Source organism: Lytechinus pictus, chromosome 9 (assembly GCF_037042905.1).
Source record: "Lytechinus pictus isolate F3 Inbred chromosome 9, Lp3.0, whole genome shotgun sequence".
Lineage (NCBI taxonomy): Eukaryota > Metazoa > Echinodermata > Echinoidea > Temnopleuroida > Toxopneustidae > Lytechinus > Lytechinus pictus.
Genome location: NC_087253.1, coordinates 16516288 through 16536291, shown reverse-complemented (window position 1 = coordinate 16536291; position 20004 = coordinate 16516288). Strand labels below are relative to the sequence as shown.

The 20004-nt window shown below is 36.5% G+C and overlaps 1 protein-coding gene and 1 long non-coding RNA gene across 2 annotated transcripts in view; one reads left to right on the top strand and one right to left on the bottom strand.

Annotated features, from left to right (window-relative positions):
- The window catches only part of LOC129268202 (uncharacterized protein C05D11.1-like), a 29592-nt gene extending 19393 nt beyond the window's left edge, over positions 1-10199 (bottom strand). The window contains exons 1-8 of the mRNA XM_064104815.1: positions 10014-10199; positions 6958-7040; positions 6166-6324; positions 4665-4820; positions 4068-4244; positions 2907-3047; positions 1527-1729; positions 830-1007 (exon numbers count right to left, since the gene is read on the bottom strand). Coding sequence (XP_063960885.1) covers positions 830-1007; positions 1527-1729; positions 2907-3047; positions 4068-4244; positions 4665-4820; positions 6166-6324; positions 6958-7040; positions 10014-10155 — 1239 coding nt within the window. The 5' untranslated portion in view covers positions 10156-10199. The remainder of the gene's footprint in view (positions 1-829; positions 1008-1526; positions 1730-2906; positions 3048-4067; positions 4245-4664; positions 4821-6165; positions 6325-6957; positions 7041-10013) is intronic.
- Positions 10200-13899: 3700 nt separating this feature from the next.
- On the top strand, positions 13900-19294 carry LOC129267646 (uncharacterized). The gene is made up of 3 exons (XR_010294600.1): positions 13900-13983; positions 16728-16829; positions 18615-19294. It is a non-coding gene; the product is annotated as an uncharacterized LOC129267646 (long non-coding RNA).
- The last annotated feature ends 710 nt before the right edge of the window (positions 19295-20004 follow it).

The window sequence follows — 20004 nt, the reverse complement described above, 5'->3', positions numbered from 1 at the left end:
ATGACAAACATATATTTTTCATATACATTTCCTTTTTGGATATATTTATATACATATCACTCAAAGATACATCTTTACACTTACCTTCTTCTCTTAGTTTGTTTAATGCTTTATCATATACACTTATATGTCTTTTGCACATTATCAGTTGTTCCCCATTCTTTTCCTTTTTTCCCCACACTTATGCACCAGTTTATAATGCATTTCTTTGTAACCTGTTTGACCCACCTCTCACTAATTCTCTTGTTATTCATCTCTTCCTCATACCCTCTATCACTGTTTTGTTCAAGATCCTGTTTGATGTTGCCTGCCTCATTATCTTAATCCCTCTTGGCTTGAGGTCTTTTACTGGCCTTACTTACACTAACTTCCCTTTGTGTCTGCCTACTCCTTTTCTTTCATCCCCTTCACTAACCTGATTGGTCTTCTCTACTCACTAATGCCCCTTTTGTCTCCTTGTTTCTAGTGTTGCTGTAGCTTGTCTGTGGTCTATTTTATGGTTGTTCCACTTTATATGTTTGTCATTTTGCCTCCCACGAAGATTCTGCTAGGATCGAAAGCTTAGGCCCCTTTTGACTTTCTAATTTACTCCATTGGCTCTCTTTTATTAGATAAGCAGTTTTCAGCAGCTTCTTTTTGCCATTAAGACTTTATTGTCATAACTCTTATTTTACATCCGATTTTGATGAAATTTCAGTGTTATGCTTGTTGGATTTTTCCCTTTTTATTCAAATCAACTTTTTGTTGGGGTGGACTTGTCCTTTAAGTCAAACATCTATTTGAAATATTGTATGATGAAGAACAGTGATACAAAAGATGCACTTCTCACCTCTTCTTCTGTATTATCATACAGAAAATCCCCAATGCACATGAAGGCAAACGTCTCGTGTGGGTTATCTTCCATGTTGTTGAGTGCTTCTAGAATGCGACGGTGGATCACACTCTTCATGCGTACCATGTCGATATCTTCTGTGCCGTTTGAGAGGTTATTCAGAAGGGAAAACGTCCTGTCGCAAACAAATATAAGTTTAGACACATTCAACTTTCACATTTTCTTGGTTACATGAAAAAATAACCCAGCACAGTACAATTTATGATAGGTCTCTTAACCCTAAATAGACTGGGCTATTTCGACGGGGGGGGGGGGGGGGCTGATTCAGCCCCCCTTATGATCTCGGCTGTCGATCGCGCGATCGCGACGAAAATTGGCACGCGTGTTACCCATGGCATTATCTACAATTTCTTATGTATTTCTTTGTTTTCGACTTTTTGTTTTTTATTGAATTTTCAATGGAAATTGTCGGGGACTTTATTTTTACAGGTTACAAATAAATGCATTTTGAAATTGCACAATTTTTTTTAAATAGATATTTCATAAATTCTTTAATGCCCTGGGCACAGGGCATAGCAGCTGAAACAAGAGCTCTGAAAATAATGATAAGGCATCTCTGAACATATTATTCATAGACAGACAGCATTTCATAAATGCCTACTACAATTATTGTCATTAACAAGGCTAAGCTCACCTTCCATTGATGTCTCCGAGTTTAGCTTTGGGAACATTCTCAAACTTGAGGTAGAGACACGAGGCCGTTGCTTCAATGATAGAGTAGCGAACCTTGCTGCAGTAGGCATCCGACAGCTCAACGAAGTCCCTCTGGAGAGGAGCGACTGAGGTATCAGTCAGGTACTCTAGTAGAATCAACAGAGCTGACATCTTGTACATATCCTGAAACAATAAAACAAATTCATGAGTAGGTCCTATAGAAGTCAAAGACACAAGTACCGTACTGCAGTACATGTAAGTTTCCATCAGCTCTACAAAGTCTCTCTGCAGAGGAGCGACTGAGGTATCTGTCAGGTACTCTAGTAGAATCAACAGTGCTGACATCTTGTACATATCCTGAAACAATAAAAAAAATCATGAGTAGGTCCTATAGAAGTCAAAGACACAAGTACCCTACTGCAGTACATGTAAGTTTCCAACAGCTCTACAAAGTCTCTCTGCAGAGGAGTGACTGAGGTATCTGACAGGTACTCTTGTAGAATCAACAGTGCTGACATCTTGTACATATCCTGAAACAATAAAACAAATTCATGAGTAGGTCCTATAGAAGTCAAAGACACAAGTACCCTACTGCAGTACATGTAAGTTTCCAACAGCTCTACAAAGTCTCTCTAGAGAGGAGCAACTGAGGTATCTGTCAGGTACTCTAGTAGAATCAACAGTGCTGACAACTTCTACATATCCTGAAACAATAACAATAATTTCATAAGTACATGTAGGTCCTATAGAAGTAAAAAACACAAGTATCCTACTGCAATAAGTGTCCAACAGCTCTACAAATTCTCTCTGGAGAGGAGCGACTAAGGTATCAGATAGGTACTCTAAAAGAATCATTAGTACAAACATCTTGTACATATCCTGAAACAATAAAAGAATATTGACTTGTCAACAGGCTTCGTAATCACCTGAAAGACCATTGACCTAATGACCTCGAAAATCAAATTAGATCATTGTTATACCTATAGGCATACATGTACTTGGACCAAGTCGGAAGTTGATCTGTCAAATGGTTCTTTATTTATCACAAGAATGAAAATGGGACGGACAGATGGATTGAAGTATAGAACGACCTAAGAACACAATGGCTGAAGTGGGCAGAAGCATAGGAAATCCCGTAATGGATTAGATGATGGTGACAACCATAAACTTATGGCTTATCTACCACTCTCTCTTGCGAAGCTGCAAAGAGATGGCCACATTTTTCAGACAGGGAATTCTGAAAATATGATATTCTGACCTTAACTTCTAATCATGGGATTGTTCAGGCATTTCTTATTGGAGCAATTTCCTGAAATGACAAAATTTAAAAAACGACTAAGAAATAAAATTGATAACTTACATCAGCACATGCACCCCTCCAGGCCAAGTAGATCATTCCATTTGATTCATCATCGGATGGGTATTTGACGGTCTCTACCACTTTCTCTGGGAGGGGTGGTACAGGAGACTGCCATGGGCGGACATGTGAGGGTAGGGCTCCCTGTAATGCAAAGAAAATGATACAAAGTAATCTGTACTTTCTCTTACTGAAGAGGAAGGACTGGTATGTTGGTGTGTATACTATGCAATAAGCTAGTGTAGGGTTTCCAAACAAACAACTTTTAACTTCTTGAAATACCTTTTAGCTTTACTCCTTGCTCGAAACTTGAACGATTCCAAAATTCATACAAATGTCAAAAGACATCAGACATAAAGAATAGTACTAGAGCTTGAGTGACCTGAATTGCCATTGTTTTGAACCATCTTTGGTACAGTGCTGCTGCAAACTTGACAGCACCATAACAGAAATACAGGTACTATAGCATTTATCTTCTATTATTCTATTTTATATTTGACATGCTAAGAATCTTGCTATAGGATTGGTCAGAAGTCGGTCACGTGATAAAGGGTAGTTTCCCCATCAATCATCACTTGCAGTGATCCTTTTCAGCCCACTGGATCATAACGCGTTATGACTTAGTTTGAGTACGCGCAAATTTTGCCACTCTATTTTTTGGTCCATCATTCTCCATCACATGCAGTGTCAATCGCGCAAGATCTAGATGGGTGCGCGCATTGTACATACGCCAATTGCCCCTCGATTGTTTCGTTGTGATGGCAAAGTTCCTTTGTGAGGTCACAATAAATCTTATTGGAGCAAGATCTTGGATGCTTGCGCAGTTTAAATAAACGCTAGCAGTTAAACAAGCATAATCGTCTCAATGGATTTTTTTTTCAAAGAAACGTCGATAAAAAAAAATCTAATAAAGATGTATTGATATCGAATTTATAGTGGTTCTTGATGTGGAATATAAAGCATATAATCTCCTTTTTATTTCAGGTGATGAGGCAAACTATCACTTTCTCGGCAAGTTGGCTTTAATCGCTATCTTTCCTCGGCTTCGCTTCGGAAAGATAGCTATGTCCAGCTTGCCTCGTAAGTGATAGTTTGCCCATCACCTTAACCATCTTTGCAACAGCACTTATGTGATCTTGACAGCACCACACATTGAAGAAATACCTTTGCCTTGATCTTCTGTTCAAAGGGTTCCAAAGCCTTGAAGACCTCCTCCGGGGCAACCTTGCCTGTAATAATCAGACAGAGGTTTTCAGGACGATAGAAGTCACGGTGGTAGTTGCGAACTTTCTCGTTGGACGTGGAGTCCCGAAGATTGGCCATAATTCCCCCAGTCTCTGACTACAAGAAAACAATAGGATGATGGAAAATAATTTATAACCCGTAATAAACTGTTGTTGAAGTGAAACAGTTGATCTACAGTAAATTAGAATAAAATATATATAATAAAAATAAAATATCCAAAGGTGTTCAATGCAAATGTGCATGCAGTTCATTGCATTTTGGGGTACTCCCACCAGAATTCACATCAATCAACAGCCCCCCCCCAAAAAAAAAAAAAAAATAATAGTAAAATAAAATGAATGAATGAATGAATAAATAAATTAATTAATTAATCTGCCATGCATTATTCAACAATAATTTCTATTGGTCATTACTTCTTTTTAGAAATTGATCGTAAACATAGATTTATGTTCACAAAGCCCAAAACTAAAATCAATTACCCATAATGCAATGGTTACCCAAATTTCCATAGCTTACCTTGTACCCACAATGCCCTGGGTACATCTTTCTCAGCATAGCAAGGTGACATCGGGACTCCCCAGAATTTTCCCTACCCTGCATCTCACAGTACACAACACCAGCGTTTTCCCCTTCACCGTTCACATGATGTACTTCAGTGATGTAACCAGCATCCTACAGAAAAAAAAAATAGAAATAAATGTCTTAACCATCCTATTTTAAAAACACACTGGCTTTAAAGCCCGGACAAATATCAGTTTCACAGATAATTCTAATTAAAAAATCCAGTCAATAGTCTTAATAAATTTTTACCAAGTAGAATTGAATTATCCGACAGATCTGTGGTATTGGAACAATAATGTGGGTCAGCATGCTTTGGCCCTAAAATCAAAGCATCACTGATCATCAGGCACATATACACAAGAGTGCAGAGAGGGTGGGGTATTTCCATTGTCCTGATGAAATGTCATATACATTCATCTCTAATAAAGATTTTGTACTGAACAAACTTTTTGGGGTGGTGTTTCATAAAGACGTTTTATTTGCTATTTTCAAAATTGCGAACGACTTTATGAACGAGTGATAACAACACCAACACCAATAAAAATCTAAGGTGTACTATTTCCCACAGGAAAAGATCAACAGTCATTCCAAAAGTAGCTTGTAACTTTATACTGTACAACAGCTTTATAAAACACCCAATTGAAATTGGGGGCAAACTACTCACAGCCCCCTTTGAAACACATCCACTTCAGACCTTCATTTTTGAGGAGCGCAATTGCACCGGCGTTCCTACCGCGCCCCTAAAAAAATAAAAACAAAAAATCGCGCTCCTAAAAAAAAAGCCTTCACAAAAAGTTGCTGAAATTTCACATTTTACATCTTTATATTCACGAAATAGGCATCCGTTTTCCATAATTCCTTGAAATTATTTTGATTTAGTTGGAAACTACCGGAAAAATGAAGAATATTCACCTCTTTCCCAACTCTTGATTTGATTTTAAACAAGGTAAGTATTTTAGTCCCATATGTAAATTTTCATGGTAACACCATGGAAGTCTACATGTGGGACTACAATATTTACAGAGTGTAAATTCAAATCAGATCAGAGTCGGTAAAGAGGTGAATATTCTTCATTTTTCTGATAGTTTTCATACTAAATCAAAATAATTTCAAGGAATTATGGAAAATAGATGGCCATTTCATGGATTTAAAGATGTAAAATGTGAAATTTTAGCAATTTTTTGTACAGTTTTTTTTTTTTTAAAGCAGGAGCGCGATATTTTGTAAACGTATTGACCCAGGCCTAGTTTCACCACAGATTAATTAATAGCTACACAGCTATTGCATATTCGATGAAAAATCTACAATTTATCATACATGTACATGTATTGTATTGAATTGATTTGAGCTCCTCAAGGAGAGCGATTCTGAGGAACTCAATTGAGCTTCTCAAAGAAATAAGGAGAGCGATTTATTGAGCTCCACGAAATTATAAACATGAAGGACTGCCACTTACCGTGAGTGTTGGATAGAGAACATGGTCGAGATAGATCGGCATGAGATTGATGAAACCTTGACTCCCGGCGGTCATCACTGTATAGCAGGTGTGGTCAGTATCCGTCCAGGCGTTGGTTCCCTGAGCCAAACAACGATTGGCTAGCATGTCCAACACTCCCTTGGAGAAGACCAAACAATGCAAAATTCAATATTTCATTGATATGTAATTCTTAATATTTCAGATTATCATCATCAAAAGTGAAAAAGCAAAAATAATTACATGAATGAATAATAAAAAAAAACATGCATATATCCAGCTACAAAAATTGGAGAGCGTGCCCTGCGGCCTGCACCCAATGAAGAAAGATCAATATAAAATTTAAAATACTGATAGAAAATCCTCATCATTTATAATTCTTATCAAAAGAAAAACAAATCAAACACAATAACAAATGAATCGATAAATCAGCACACAAAGACCATACATATCCTTTTTCTTCTCCTATCTCATTCATCCTCTTCTCCCATTTTTACATAAAATCTTTATTTATCTCAAATTTGTATCCCATTTAAATGGGTTGTCGAGTGTATAAAGCTCAATTTGGCTAAGATTCTACATCAGGTTTTGATGTAAATTGACATGTTGTATTTCACCATTATTAACAAAGGTTTTTCCTTGAAAAAGAAAATGTGAACTTGAATTTTGAAAAAAATGAAACACCTATTTTTATCTCCACATTGTCAAACTTATAGTTGACACAATTTCTGTTTTAAGGATGCATGTATGGTAAAAACATTTCAAATATCTCACCTTAAACGGATACTCTTCACTCCCGAGAAAGATAAGATGTTCAAGCGTATGGGGCAGCCCATCGTCATCGTGTGCTTCAGTGGCTGAGAAAAAAAGAAAAAAATAATTCAGAAACTAGAATTTAAAATTAAAAGCAAAAACACTTTTTTTTTAATTCTGCATTTTACACCCAAAAAAATCATGACAAACAGAATAAGATTCAAGACTGCCAATGGCTCAACTAAGTAAAATCACTGGGTTTTGCAGAAATGTGATCGAAAAATCCTATGCTAGTCAACGAGCGCTCACTTTGTAGCAAATAGTCATAACAAGTGGAACGCCTCTGGCAGTCTCGCCTGCATTACGCGATTTAATATAGAAGCAGCGCTAACTTTGAAAACTACTATAAAATAATCATTCACAAAAACACCATTCATATAATGACATAATACCACATTCATTGACCATAAATGACATTTGGACGGTGACTTAAGACTTGTCAACTACACCCATGTCCACATTTCATTCACTCTATCTATAAACTTTCAAAGTTATGATGGCAATTCAACAATTACCCCAACATTGCCTAAGTTTATTGACCTTAACTGACCTTTGACCTTGGTTTTGTGACCTGAAACTCACAGGGGATGTTCAGTGATACTTGATTACTCTTATATCCCAAGTTTTATGAACTAGATCCATAAACTTTCAGAGTTACGATGGTAATTCAACAAATACCCCCAACACGGCCAAAGTTCATTGACCTTTAATGACCTTTGACCATGGTCATTTGACCTGAAACTCGTACAGGATGTTCAGTGATACTTGATTACTCTTTTGTCCAAGTTTTATGAACTAGATCCGTAAACTTTCAGAGTTAGGATGGTAATTTAACAAATACCCCCAACACGGCCAAAGTTCATTGACCTTAAATGACCATTGACCATGGTCATGTGACCTGAAACTCAAGCAGGATGTTAACTTTTACTTGATTAACCTTATGCCCAAGTTTCATGAACTAGGTCCATATACTTTCTAAGTTATGATGTCATTTCAAAAACTTAACCTTCGGTTAAGATTTTGAAAATAATTCTCCCAACATGGTCAAAGTTCATTGACCCTAAATGACCTTTGACCTTGGTCATGTGACCTGAAACTCAGGCAGGATGTTCAGTAATACTTGATTAACCTTATGTCCAAGTTTCATGAACCAGGTCCATAGACTTTTTAAGTTATGATGTCATTTCAAAAACTTAACCTTAGGTTAAGATTTGATGTTGACGCCGCCGCCGCCACCGTCGCCGCCGTCGGAAAAGCGGCGCCTATAGTCTCGCTCTGCTATGCAGGCGAGACAAAAATAGTGGGGAAGAGTTCCATAAGTACCAGTTAAAATTTGAAATACAAGAATTAGATTTGTTAGAAATTTAGAATTTCAACATTTCCAATCACTCTGAAACACCTTCCAGAACACAAAAGCATCTAGAGACATGCCAGACTTCCACCACCTAGTCAAATTATTAATGGTGCCCTGGGATCGAATCCTTCTATTTTGCAAAGGTCTAAGTCAGGGATTCTCAAATGGTGGCGCACCGAGACTTGCGGAGTGGCGCTTGGGAGCCGGTATAAAAAAAGAGAGTAAAAATACGGAAAAATTGGTGAGAAAAAATGTATCTACCAGTAACTTGGAAATAAGGATTTGGTGATCATTTTAATACAAAGAGAAAACAAAAACTCTTTACTTGACACTTAATTGCTAATTTATTTCCTCAAATTTTGTCCAATTTAGCACTCGTTAACCCCTATTATGGAGGATCGATGGTGTTCTCCTTTTTATTTATTCTATGCTGTACAAAGTTTATGTGCCACACAAGTGATTTGAAAACCCCGTTTGTAGGATTTCTCTTTCAATGGCGACGCTCACGTCTGTAACGTTGGGGAAGTACAATAAGAAACAAGATGGCGGCGTAAACATCGGGCAAGTCTCTTCCGTCTTTTCACAATATCTTTTCATTTTTTTGATGAATTCTTGTTTTAAAAATAACAACGAGAGCGTAGAAATGTCGGAAATGAAGTTTTATCCCATGTACATGATTTAGAGCTAGATCTTTTAGAAGGAAAGTAGAAATCTCAGGGGTGAAAGTTTCAGGTTTTGGCTTCCTTTGTGTGGGTCTATGAGATAGAAGGCCTGGCTTCGTATGAGAGTAACCTTACGTTAGTAAATGATTTTTACTCTCTAGAAGCCGCCTGGCTAGTTGATATCACATAATTATTAGTTTATATAGATTATCAGTAGAGGTGCACGGCCAATATGGGAGACTCTCTCCAATAGGGGAGACAATCTCCCACATTGGAGACTTGCTTTGCAAAACTTCCAAAAGGACAAAAGAAACAACACCAACAAAAGCATGATTTTTTCCACCCAAAATTTTGTCTCACAGAGGTCAGAAGCCCATTTGTTTTGTGTGTGATTGACAACAAAAATCCTTATCAAAACAAAAGTAGACGGTAAATATTTAAAGTAGACGGTGAAAAGGGGTAATTTTTCATGAGGAATCTGCTTATCACATTTTTATTTGCCGCCAAGGTAATCCTTTTGCAGCAAATGTAAACAAAGGAAATTGGACTCCAAAACTGGAGACTGTCTCTGAAATTGGATACCCAAATTCTTTACAAAAGTCTCTGATATTGGAGATAATCTCCCAGTGTCCCAGAGTCCCACATTTGGAGACAGTCTCCAGAGTCCAATATTGGCCGTGCGCCTAGTACTGATCAGATTATATATTATAGGGATCAGCCTCAGGGATGTGTCATTACTCATTTCAATTAACACACATCATACACACCCTCACTCAGTCATACACGTCCACATAACATAAGCTTAGGCCAAAGCCATATTAATAGGCATATAATTAATGACTTAGCAACATTCAGCGTCCATAACCACCACCCAAACAGTAAACACGCACAGGCACAGCCCGCCCGCCGGCCGCTCACGCGTGATGAATCAAGGCAGTGCAGTGTCGCTTAGCTCACGCGGCTGCCTTTTTAGAAGCGCAAGTTAAACCAACTTTACTAACCTAAAACAAAATAACCATTCACAAGAGGTCCTTCTACTTGAGCAAGACAAACTGTCAATCCTGTTTCAGTCGACCTATATTTAGTAACAGGCACAATGCCATTTGACACAACGTCGCAAATTTTTTCGAAGCTGGCTGCCATTTTTGCAAATGTTTGGTGACCTCGTGTGACCTTTAGGCAATTTCGGTATCGATATCCCCCCCCCCCCCACCCCCATGATGGGGGGGGGGGATCCGTTACACTGTCAGGGGCATGACGGTCCATCATATCCGAATAAACATCACACGATTATGATTTCTTTGTTCATCTTTTATATATATATATGATTCCATATAATCCATCTCGATCTATTCTTTGACACCCCCCCCCCTTACGTACTTTAAAGCCCGCGCATTCCTTTTTCTATTTTGTGAAATACATAATACACCTTGTTGGTATTTATTTTCACTGCTTATAATTGTTATACTATACCGTTCTGATACTGACATTGAATGCAGAAATTAAAAAAAAAAAAATTATCACCATTATGGTGAAGCTGACTGGGCAAACTATCACTTTTGAAGGTAAGCTAGATGTAGCTATCTTTCCGAAGCTGAGTAAAGATAGCGAGTAGGCCTATAATACACCCAGCGGCCCGTATTCTGAAGTCGGGTTTAACTCAAACTCAGGTTTAAAGTTGTGGTTTAAGTATGGGAAGCCAAAAATATCAAACAAATTTATTAAGTTGTTTGTTTCTTATGTTCCCGGATTCATCGATGGTGAAGACAGTAATCTTTTCATATTTCCTAGACAAGTATGAATGATTTGAGAGCCAAATGAGCTTAAGTATGATATCTCTACTGATAGTGATTATGTAATTGGCTCTCCATACTTAAACCACAACTTTAAACCTGAGTTTAAGTTAAACCCGACTTCAGAATACGGGCCAGCATGTCCAGCTTGCCGAGGAAGTTTGCCCAGAAGGAAAAATCAGTTCCACTGGACCAGTTAGACCAGTAGAATTTTAACTGGTAACTTTGGAAATTGGAACATCGGTTTACTGGTCTAACTGGTCATACTGATCCAGTTAAAAAATTAAACTGGTCTTGAGTACTGGAATTTTATACTGGCCTCGTTTCTGGTAGTTGTTACTGGTCTCACTGGTCTTCATACTGGTATCCAATTCAAGCTGGTCTTTACTGGTATTTTTACTGGTCTAACTGGTCCTCGAACTGGACCTCGTACTGGTCTTACTGGATCAATTTATTACATGCATTTGGTTTGTTATATACCATGGTCAGTGAAATGTGATGGAAAAGATGGTTAGTAAATTAATCTTTCTGCTGTTATTTTAAATGTGATATATGAAATTACACATTTTCATTGTGAATTAGTTCACACACTTATTTGGAAAGTTTTTAAACAACAATGAGTGCCATTGCAAGGATATTCCATTCTAAATCCTGATTTTTCTTTTTTAAATAGGAAATATGCAAATAAGGTAAACCACGTGATCAGCATCATCAGAATTACTGGTATTACTGGTCTTGACCAGTTCAATTTCAAACAATGAATTTATTTAGACCAGTTGACTATATCAGAGGAATATATCTTGCTTTGATCTTAATCATATAATTAAAGGAAATAATTATTTTAATGATAATGTTAATACTTGATAATTATGATAATATTAATAATAATTATTAAAATATCGATAACAATGATAACAGTAATAAGAATGATGACAACAATGATCATAATAATCATAATAATAATCATTATGATAATTATAAGAAGAATGATGATAACAATAATAACGATAATAACTTTCTCTGAATTGCAAGATTCATTTTCCATAATTCGTCAAATGATCTTACTTGAAATAAAGTCATTATCTATTGGACCAGTAACACCAATTTGACGAAAAACAATTGAAATGGTATTACTACTTTGCTTCAACTGGAATGCAATTGTTTGAACTGGTCTCCAGTTGATTTATACTGGTCCAGTTAAAAATAAACTGGTCCAGTAAACATATACTGGAAACCAGTAAATATCGACTGGAAACCATTTATTGGACCAGAAACACCAGTTTGATGAAAGACAATTTAACTGGTATTACTTATTGCTTCAACTGGAATGCAATTGTTGCCCTGGTCTCCAGTTGATTTTTACTGGTCCAGTTAAAAATCAACTGGCCCAGTAAAAAAATTCTGGAAACCAGTAAAATTCTACTGGAAACCAGTAAAAATTCTTACTGGTCTTACTGGTTTTTCCTTCTGGGTGGCAAGTACGTTACCTGAAATAAAGAGGTGATATAGTAAATGTGCTGCATTCAACATAAATGCCAATATGACTATATAACTCGAAATGATATTCTGTGGGCAAAAAATAGGTATAGTTTGATTGCATTTTAACTAATAGCCCCCCCCCCCCCCCCCTGTGGTTTTAATGACCCTTTTTAAAACCAGGAATTACTTTAACCTAAGTCACGGATAAATTTATTTATTATGCAACAGTGAGTTTTTAATTTATGTACGGTTTAATATGAAGTAATCTTTTTTTATTTCAAAGTGCGATTCTTGCCCAACTTCAAATCTGCACTTAAACGCACCCCCCCCCCCCCCCCATCCCAAGTCCTCCCGGCTATTAGGGCCATTCCTCCAAACTATTAATTGGCCTATAGCTAGGCGAGTAAGGTACAATTAGCAGCATTAACTCCATGGTACAATTTTGAAACCTGTGATTTTACATTTGTGAAGTGATACAGATGACCCCCCCCCCCCCCCTCCCCGTCGTATTCTCCGGCCCGTCACATCATTGGCATCCCCTCCTCCAAAAGCTTATCTAGACCAAACCATTGATAAATGGTATCGGGGCGCTATTTTGGGAGCGCGGGGAATTCCCACTATCACACTCAGTCTTCTGTTCCAGACCCCTGGTATATTGTGATGCCGGGGGCAAAAAAAATAATGACAGCATAAAGTAAAGTCAAGATAGATGAGCAATTTAACTAACAATAGGATGATTAATGTGCTGCAGTGTGAAAAGTAATTATACACCCCGGAGGTAAGTTAGGAAGGGGCTTGAATGATTCAAGTTCCATTAAACAAAACAACAACAAAAAACTTATAGGCGGGGTCATAGAAATAGGAAACACGCATAACATTTCCAGGTTTACAAAAAACAAATGATTATATAAAATTCTAGTGTATTTCAATCCCGAGAATAATAAATATCATCAATAATAGTAAAGGCATACGAATTATAATTCCCATTACTTCTAGGTACTATTGCACACTTTGGAATGGTTCTTCTTTCACTAGGCATAATATAGAATTATGATTAAAATTGAAGAAATAATTTTTTTCGTAATCTGCATCATGATATAAACAGTGGCTGGTCCAGGTTGGGGGCACATCTTGCCAGTGCCCCCCCCCCCTTGTGAGGCACAGTCCCCCCCCCCCCCCCTGTAGGGGTAAATCATGCATAAGCAAGTGAGCAGCTTTTTTTGTCAAATTTGGTCGTCAAATTAATTCCTGGGACCAAATGACCTCGATTTGGTAGTAAAACCTTTGTTATTTTTTGTCAAATTTAATTACTTCCATATAATGATAGGCTTATATATGGGCCTTTTGATGTTCTTTCTTCCATCTCCCTTTTCCTTTCTCCTTTTCTTCTCTTCCTCCTCTTTCCACCCTTTTCGCTACTTGAAAAATCGAAGCGCAGCCCCTGTCTTCTTTCCACCTTCTCGTATTTTATCATGTGGGATTATCGCTTTCGATCGTGATAATTCCAAAAGTAAACTTTTTCAGAGCAGAATGATCACAAAAAGGGGCCTGTAATAGTAGACTAAATTGATGTCGCCAATACCAAAAACGCCAGCGCCACCGCGTTACCGGCGAAGTGGGACACTGGCAGGGTCAATCAGGTGGATATATCAATTTGAACCCTTCATAATATATGTTTCCTCATCATTCCAAGATTCCTGTAAGTATAGATCTGTCTTATTTGATTTCATATAGATATAGGTCTAAATAAAATGTAAAATATCGTTCGTTTTACGTGTGCCAAAACCTCGATCTGATTGAGCGGGAATGTTGAGTCGAGTATTAACAAAAAAGGTTCTGTCGGTACACGCATTATAAATAGACGATGCATTTTTTTTCCTATCTCAATATTCATGTTCTCTGTTCAGATTTCAAAGACAGACATATAATATTCATATTTCAGACAGCCTTATTACAAATACCATGAGCCATCTGGGATATATTCATCTCAGTGATGGGTTGAAAAAAACTCAAAAAATTAAATATTTCGTATGAAAATAATCGATTCGATTATTGTTCTATCACAATTTTTGTAATGAATGACAGGCTACGCATGACGTCACGCTGTCAAAAAAAAATAGAGGGAGCGCTCGTAAAGCGCTACAACAATTTGTATATTTCCAATTGTTCTCATGCTAATTCGTCCAATTACCAACTCGTCTCACTATCATTTGGTCTTATGGTCTACCATCAGTTCGTCCAATATCCACATTGTCTAATTGCCATTTCTTACACTCACCAATTCGTCTAATAAATGTTTTATTTCATGACAATCACTTATTGAAAGTGGAAGATATCTACTTTATGCAGCTAGGATCTCTTATGTATGATTTTGATTCAGGAAATCTCCCTTCAGCCCTGGCACTGATATTTAAGAAAAACAGTCAAGTACACAATTACAATACTAGACAATCTTCCACTCTCCATATATCTCGTGCAAGAACAAAGTTCACTTTGGGCACTCTAGTTTGCACTGGACCCAGGTTTTTTAATGCACTTGACCCTGACATTACACATGCTGTCAGTTCTACAGTGTTTAAACGAAAATTGAAATCTTATTTACTGAGTAACTATGGAAGTGATTCGTAAAGCCTATTTTTCGTGTGTTATCAGTTAATGCTAAATTATCAATACTAAACATCCCCCCCCCCTTTCCCGGGCCTTTTGTCCCTTTTGTACATAAATGTGTCCCTCTTCTCTCCCCGCCTCTCTCTTTAGTTATCATATTATATTATATTGCCATTTCTTTGTTGTTTATCCAATGTTCTTTGAATTCGTAATGAGGAACCTTAATTTACAAGCATTGCTTCACTTAGGTCTCCTAGTCTTCCTTTAAAATTATTTCATTTCTGTCTTAAGCTGTATAATGTATTTAAAAACAATGTTTTCTGCATACTCTGTTTTATATATATACCTGTATGTTTTATCATGTACTCTGCTCATTGTTTCATACACACTTATATGTTTGTCATGTATTCAAACTCAAAGTTGGAAGACAAAATAAAATGAACTTATGAACTAATAAATAGTTGGTCGAATAGCCATTTAGTCCATATGCCATTTAGTCTAATTAGACTAAAGTGTTAATTGGGCAAAATTAATGAAAAAAAAACGCATCAGACAAACTGGATATGAAACGAAATGGTCTTAGACGAACTGGTGACTAGACGAAGTGATGATTGGACAAAATGGTTATTGGACCAAATGTTGGTTAGACGAAATGTTGACGGACGGAATGGCATTAGAATAAATGAAGGTAGACCATGTGATGATTGGACAAATTGGCAATCCCCCCCACCCCGTCCCCAAAAGAGGTTCGCTGTTCAAATCTACACTTATCTAAGAAAAAAACTCCATATTTTTTCCTTGATTTAGATTTCTATTTACCAGTACATGCCAGTATAAAAATGTAAATAAAAAGGGCCTGCAAAAACGAATTGCCAATTTGATATTAACATCTATACTCTAAAAATGAAGGGCTAATTTACCACTTAAGGAGCTTTTATAGTTACTGCACCTCGGAGTACTGATTTTCTAGTTCAAATTTGAATTACTGGGGCCTATTGCAGAAAGAGTTGCAATCAATCGCAACTCTAAAAATTATGCACAACTTGAATTTAAACCAATCAACGGCGCGCATTTGGGGCTTGCGATTGATTTTTTGACTTGCGTTTAAACGCAACTCTTTCTGCAACGGACCCCAGCACTCTGAGGTATGTAGTCACTATACAAGCTCCTAATGTGCAATAAAAAATAGCACTTTATTTTGTGGAGTGTATCTTGCATGGTTTAAGAGCCACCATAACATTTTAATTTCCTAATTTCTCTCAATCTGTCCACAGTTTGGTCGTCTTATTTTTATTCTATCCAAACCATCATTAGAATTATATTTTTTTTTAATATATTGAATTCGATCATATTTACAGAGTCTTATGTTCATTTTAATCCACAATAATTTACTCATCAAAGTTTAGGTGTGCATATACCTGCATAATATGATGCACAGAGTGAAAGAGAGATGATTATATATTCATTGATAATAATTATATTCCACACCAAGCATGCCAAGAGGGGGAGGGGGTGGCATATTAATACAAAGATATATCGAGGGGGTTCGAGTTAGAAAGTCTAACCTGTTATGGTGAACATATTTTTTTGGAAATTTATGAGCTAGCAAAACGAGCCCCCACCCCCCTTCATTTTGTCCGACAAACTATCATCGGACAAGACAAGGTCACCCGATATATATTTACTTGAGAATCTTTGTGTATAAAATGCCGTTCAAAACTATAATAGGACTTCAATTGGTAATCAGAATATGCCTATATTCTCAAACTAATAGATAAGGAATATACAATTGAGAAAACAACACCCTAGCTCCCATTTAGTTTATATTTGTTTTAGATCATGATCACGGAATAGAAACAACATGGATCATAAACATCGATACTTGGAAAGCTGCCAAAAGCCTTCATCGCCAAGTGCTCCAGTTTTGTTTGATGACCTGTGAGTTCACATTTTTCTATTCATTTATCTTTAATGAATTATATACTTAAGGTTGCCTCTTATTTTCTTTCCAATTTCCACCTCTTGCTTTCCCTTTTCTTTTTGTCTTATCCCATTTCTTTCCCTTTTCTAATCCCTTTCATCTCCTCTCTCTCCTCTTTCTTCCTAATCTTTCACTCCCCCCATTCTTCATTGATGACACTTTGTAGTAATTATGTTATGGCCTCTGGTATTTACTTATGATACATTTCTTTTTCATCTGTATGAATCTGTATTGTATTTAAATATTTATTTATAATGTTTACTTTATATTTTGTTATGTTTCTGTTTGTACATGTAAACATTCACACATTTCAGTCTTTGACTGCTTGTGATTGTATTTTGATAGTTTTTCTTGCAATAAAATCCAATATATATATACTTTTAACTGATTTCTGTGGGACCAAATCCTACCCAGTAAGGGCTTCCATGTATTTATTTATGTGTTTATTTATTTTTATTTATTTTTATTATTTATCAAATCAAGCGCTCAATAGCCTTCCTTGAAGAAAAATGATATTTAAAAAAGATGGGCAATCCTTATAGGCCTAATCTAAATTATTTTTGGAAATATATTCAAATAATCCGTAGTTTTACTCCATTATAGGCTAATAGGTAATATTTTGTTTTCACTATATTCAAAGTACAAAATTTTACTCAGCAGGCCCTACTCTTGCAGAATTGCAGTGCTTAACGTGCACATTGAAATTCTGAGTTACAATACAACGATATCATGGTCATTATGAAAAGAATACTAAAATATTGAAATACATGTCTTTAGTGATTGTAAAGAAAGGGCCTGATGTTTTAATCGTTTTCTGGAGATAATACTGAAACGTTTCTATTCAGTCGTTTGGAAACCTTAGTACGATATTCTAACTTTTGGAAAACTTCGTTGACAATGTTAAAATCAAAACATTTTGGACTAAACATTATAAACGTGTTAAACATCACACATAACTTGTATTGTAAATCAAAATTTGATTTTAAACATGGTATAAAAATACATTATTTGGAAAACATTTCTGAGATAACATCAGGTTAAATGTTAATTTTGCCCCCCCCCCAAAAAAAAAAAGGAGGTTGAAGATTAATTCGCCTAGAGAAGCTGATCACAATTTATGCCAGCATTAAATTCCCCAGTTATATTTTAGCAGTAACTTAAAGGGTGCTATAAGCTTATAAAGAACATAAGTGAAGCGACAGCTTGCTGGGACAAAAATAGCACTTGTTGCTGCATAAATACTTCATTTTGACAGTGTTGGTATAGCTTTTGCAATTCAACATAATAGGCCTATAAAGAACCTTGAAGAACAATTAATTAACATACTTATAACTTGATCTTTAATGAATCAACATGGGAATGATTTCTTGCCACAAATTCGGACGATGGTTTTACCTAGAGCAAATGTAGGATATTCTTTAACGTAATAGCATGTATATATCATGTATATATTTATTCATAATTACTGATATAATTTGATTTGAATTTAATCAGTTTCTACATTGTATCAAGAAAATACTGTTAAATACTTTATAGGACTGCACTGTTTCTCACTATTATGAAAGTTCATCTGTGTTGGTTGAAAATAACAAAATATTAAAGTTTTGCTGACAACACACAGAAATCTCGTAAAGTTTAACCTCAATAGCTGAAAGTAACTCTTCGATATGTACATGTGTGTTGTGAGCGAGAGTTAAACATTTTGTTACCTTTTTTTCTCTCTCTCGTTATCTGATAACTAGAGAAGACGTATTTACAGAAAATTCTGATTTTCCTTACCAAACAAACGTTGATGCAATCACTAAAGAGGGTATCCCGAAAACATCAACTCCAGCCAAGAAAAATGGAGCAGAAAAGGGTAGGTCGCGAAAAAAAAATCTTAGTTTAAAACCAATTCGTGTAGAATCTTAGTTTAAAACCAATTCGTGTAGAATCTTGCTAGGCAGAGAGAGAAAGAGAGTGGTATGGGGCCACGGAAATGAGGGAGGAGGGGTGGGGGTCAATAATTATTAATGGAAAGAGAAACTACAGGGGGGTGCATGCGGAAAAATATCATATGGTGGCACCCCTTCAGGTTTACCATTTTATAGTTACTTTATATCCCGGTAACGGGTCAGCCATGTGAAAGTCATGGGGTACCATGGTCATATGGCAAATTTGTCATTGAAAGGATATTAAAGGTATAGTGTATGATTGGTTGATCTCAGACAAGGGCAATGAATCAATTTTGAAATTATTACATTCATTAAATACCTATATTATTGCTCTATTTTATCACGGAAAAGAAACTTGCATAACTTTTATATTTTCATGATATTGAGGGGTGAAACATATATTATAACAAATGTCGGTTAAACGAGATAAGGTTGAACTTTCTTATTGACGCCCTCTCGGGTTAAAAAATAAATTGATATTAGAACACCGTTCGAATCATGCATATTCATTACGACCTCATGCATATTGATGAAATACGTCATGGCGCATGCGCAGTATCAAGAAATCATCGTATCAACAAAGTGCAGTACTGTGTGTGTAGCTGAGTAGAAAGCAAACATCGAACGGTGCGTGCAAGCTCAATGAGCCGATGCTAGCCGGCCGGCTAGCGACATGCTTGCGCTCTGCATTAGTTTCAGATATAATCCACTATTAGCGATTGCACACACAGGATACTACTAGGATACTAGTAGTTTCAGGATTGTATATCGTACGCGTGAAAAGGGATTCAAACACGTTGAATATCTGACGTGAATGACGAAGCAAAGGATTGCCCAATACGGCTTACTTTTGGAATCTTATGTCATGAATCTGAAAGTATACTCCAAAACTAAAAGAGATACGAGAATCCCAGAGATGGGCAAGGGCCGAGTTCCGAGTTTGATCTTTCTTCATGTGGATTGTAGCTCTTTTATGCACCTTTTCCCTTCATGTATAGCTTGGCGTGCTACATACGGGAACTAGAGCGAGGAAAGGGGGAGGGAGGAGAGAGAAGAAAGAAAGAAGTGAATTAGTGAAAGAGAATCAGGAGAGCCGTTATAAAGGGATCTGAATACAACCATGGACCTATTCGTAATAGGTCCATGATACAACATACCCTAATTTGATATTTTGGTGTTTTTTTTTTTATCTTTCCTG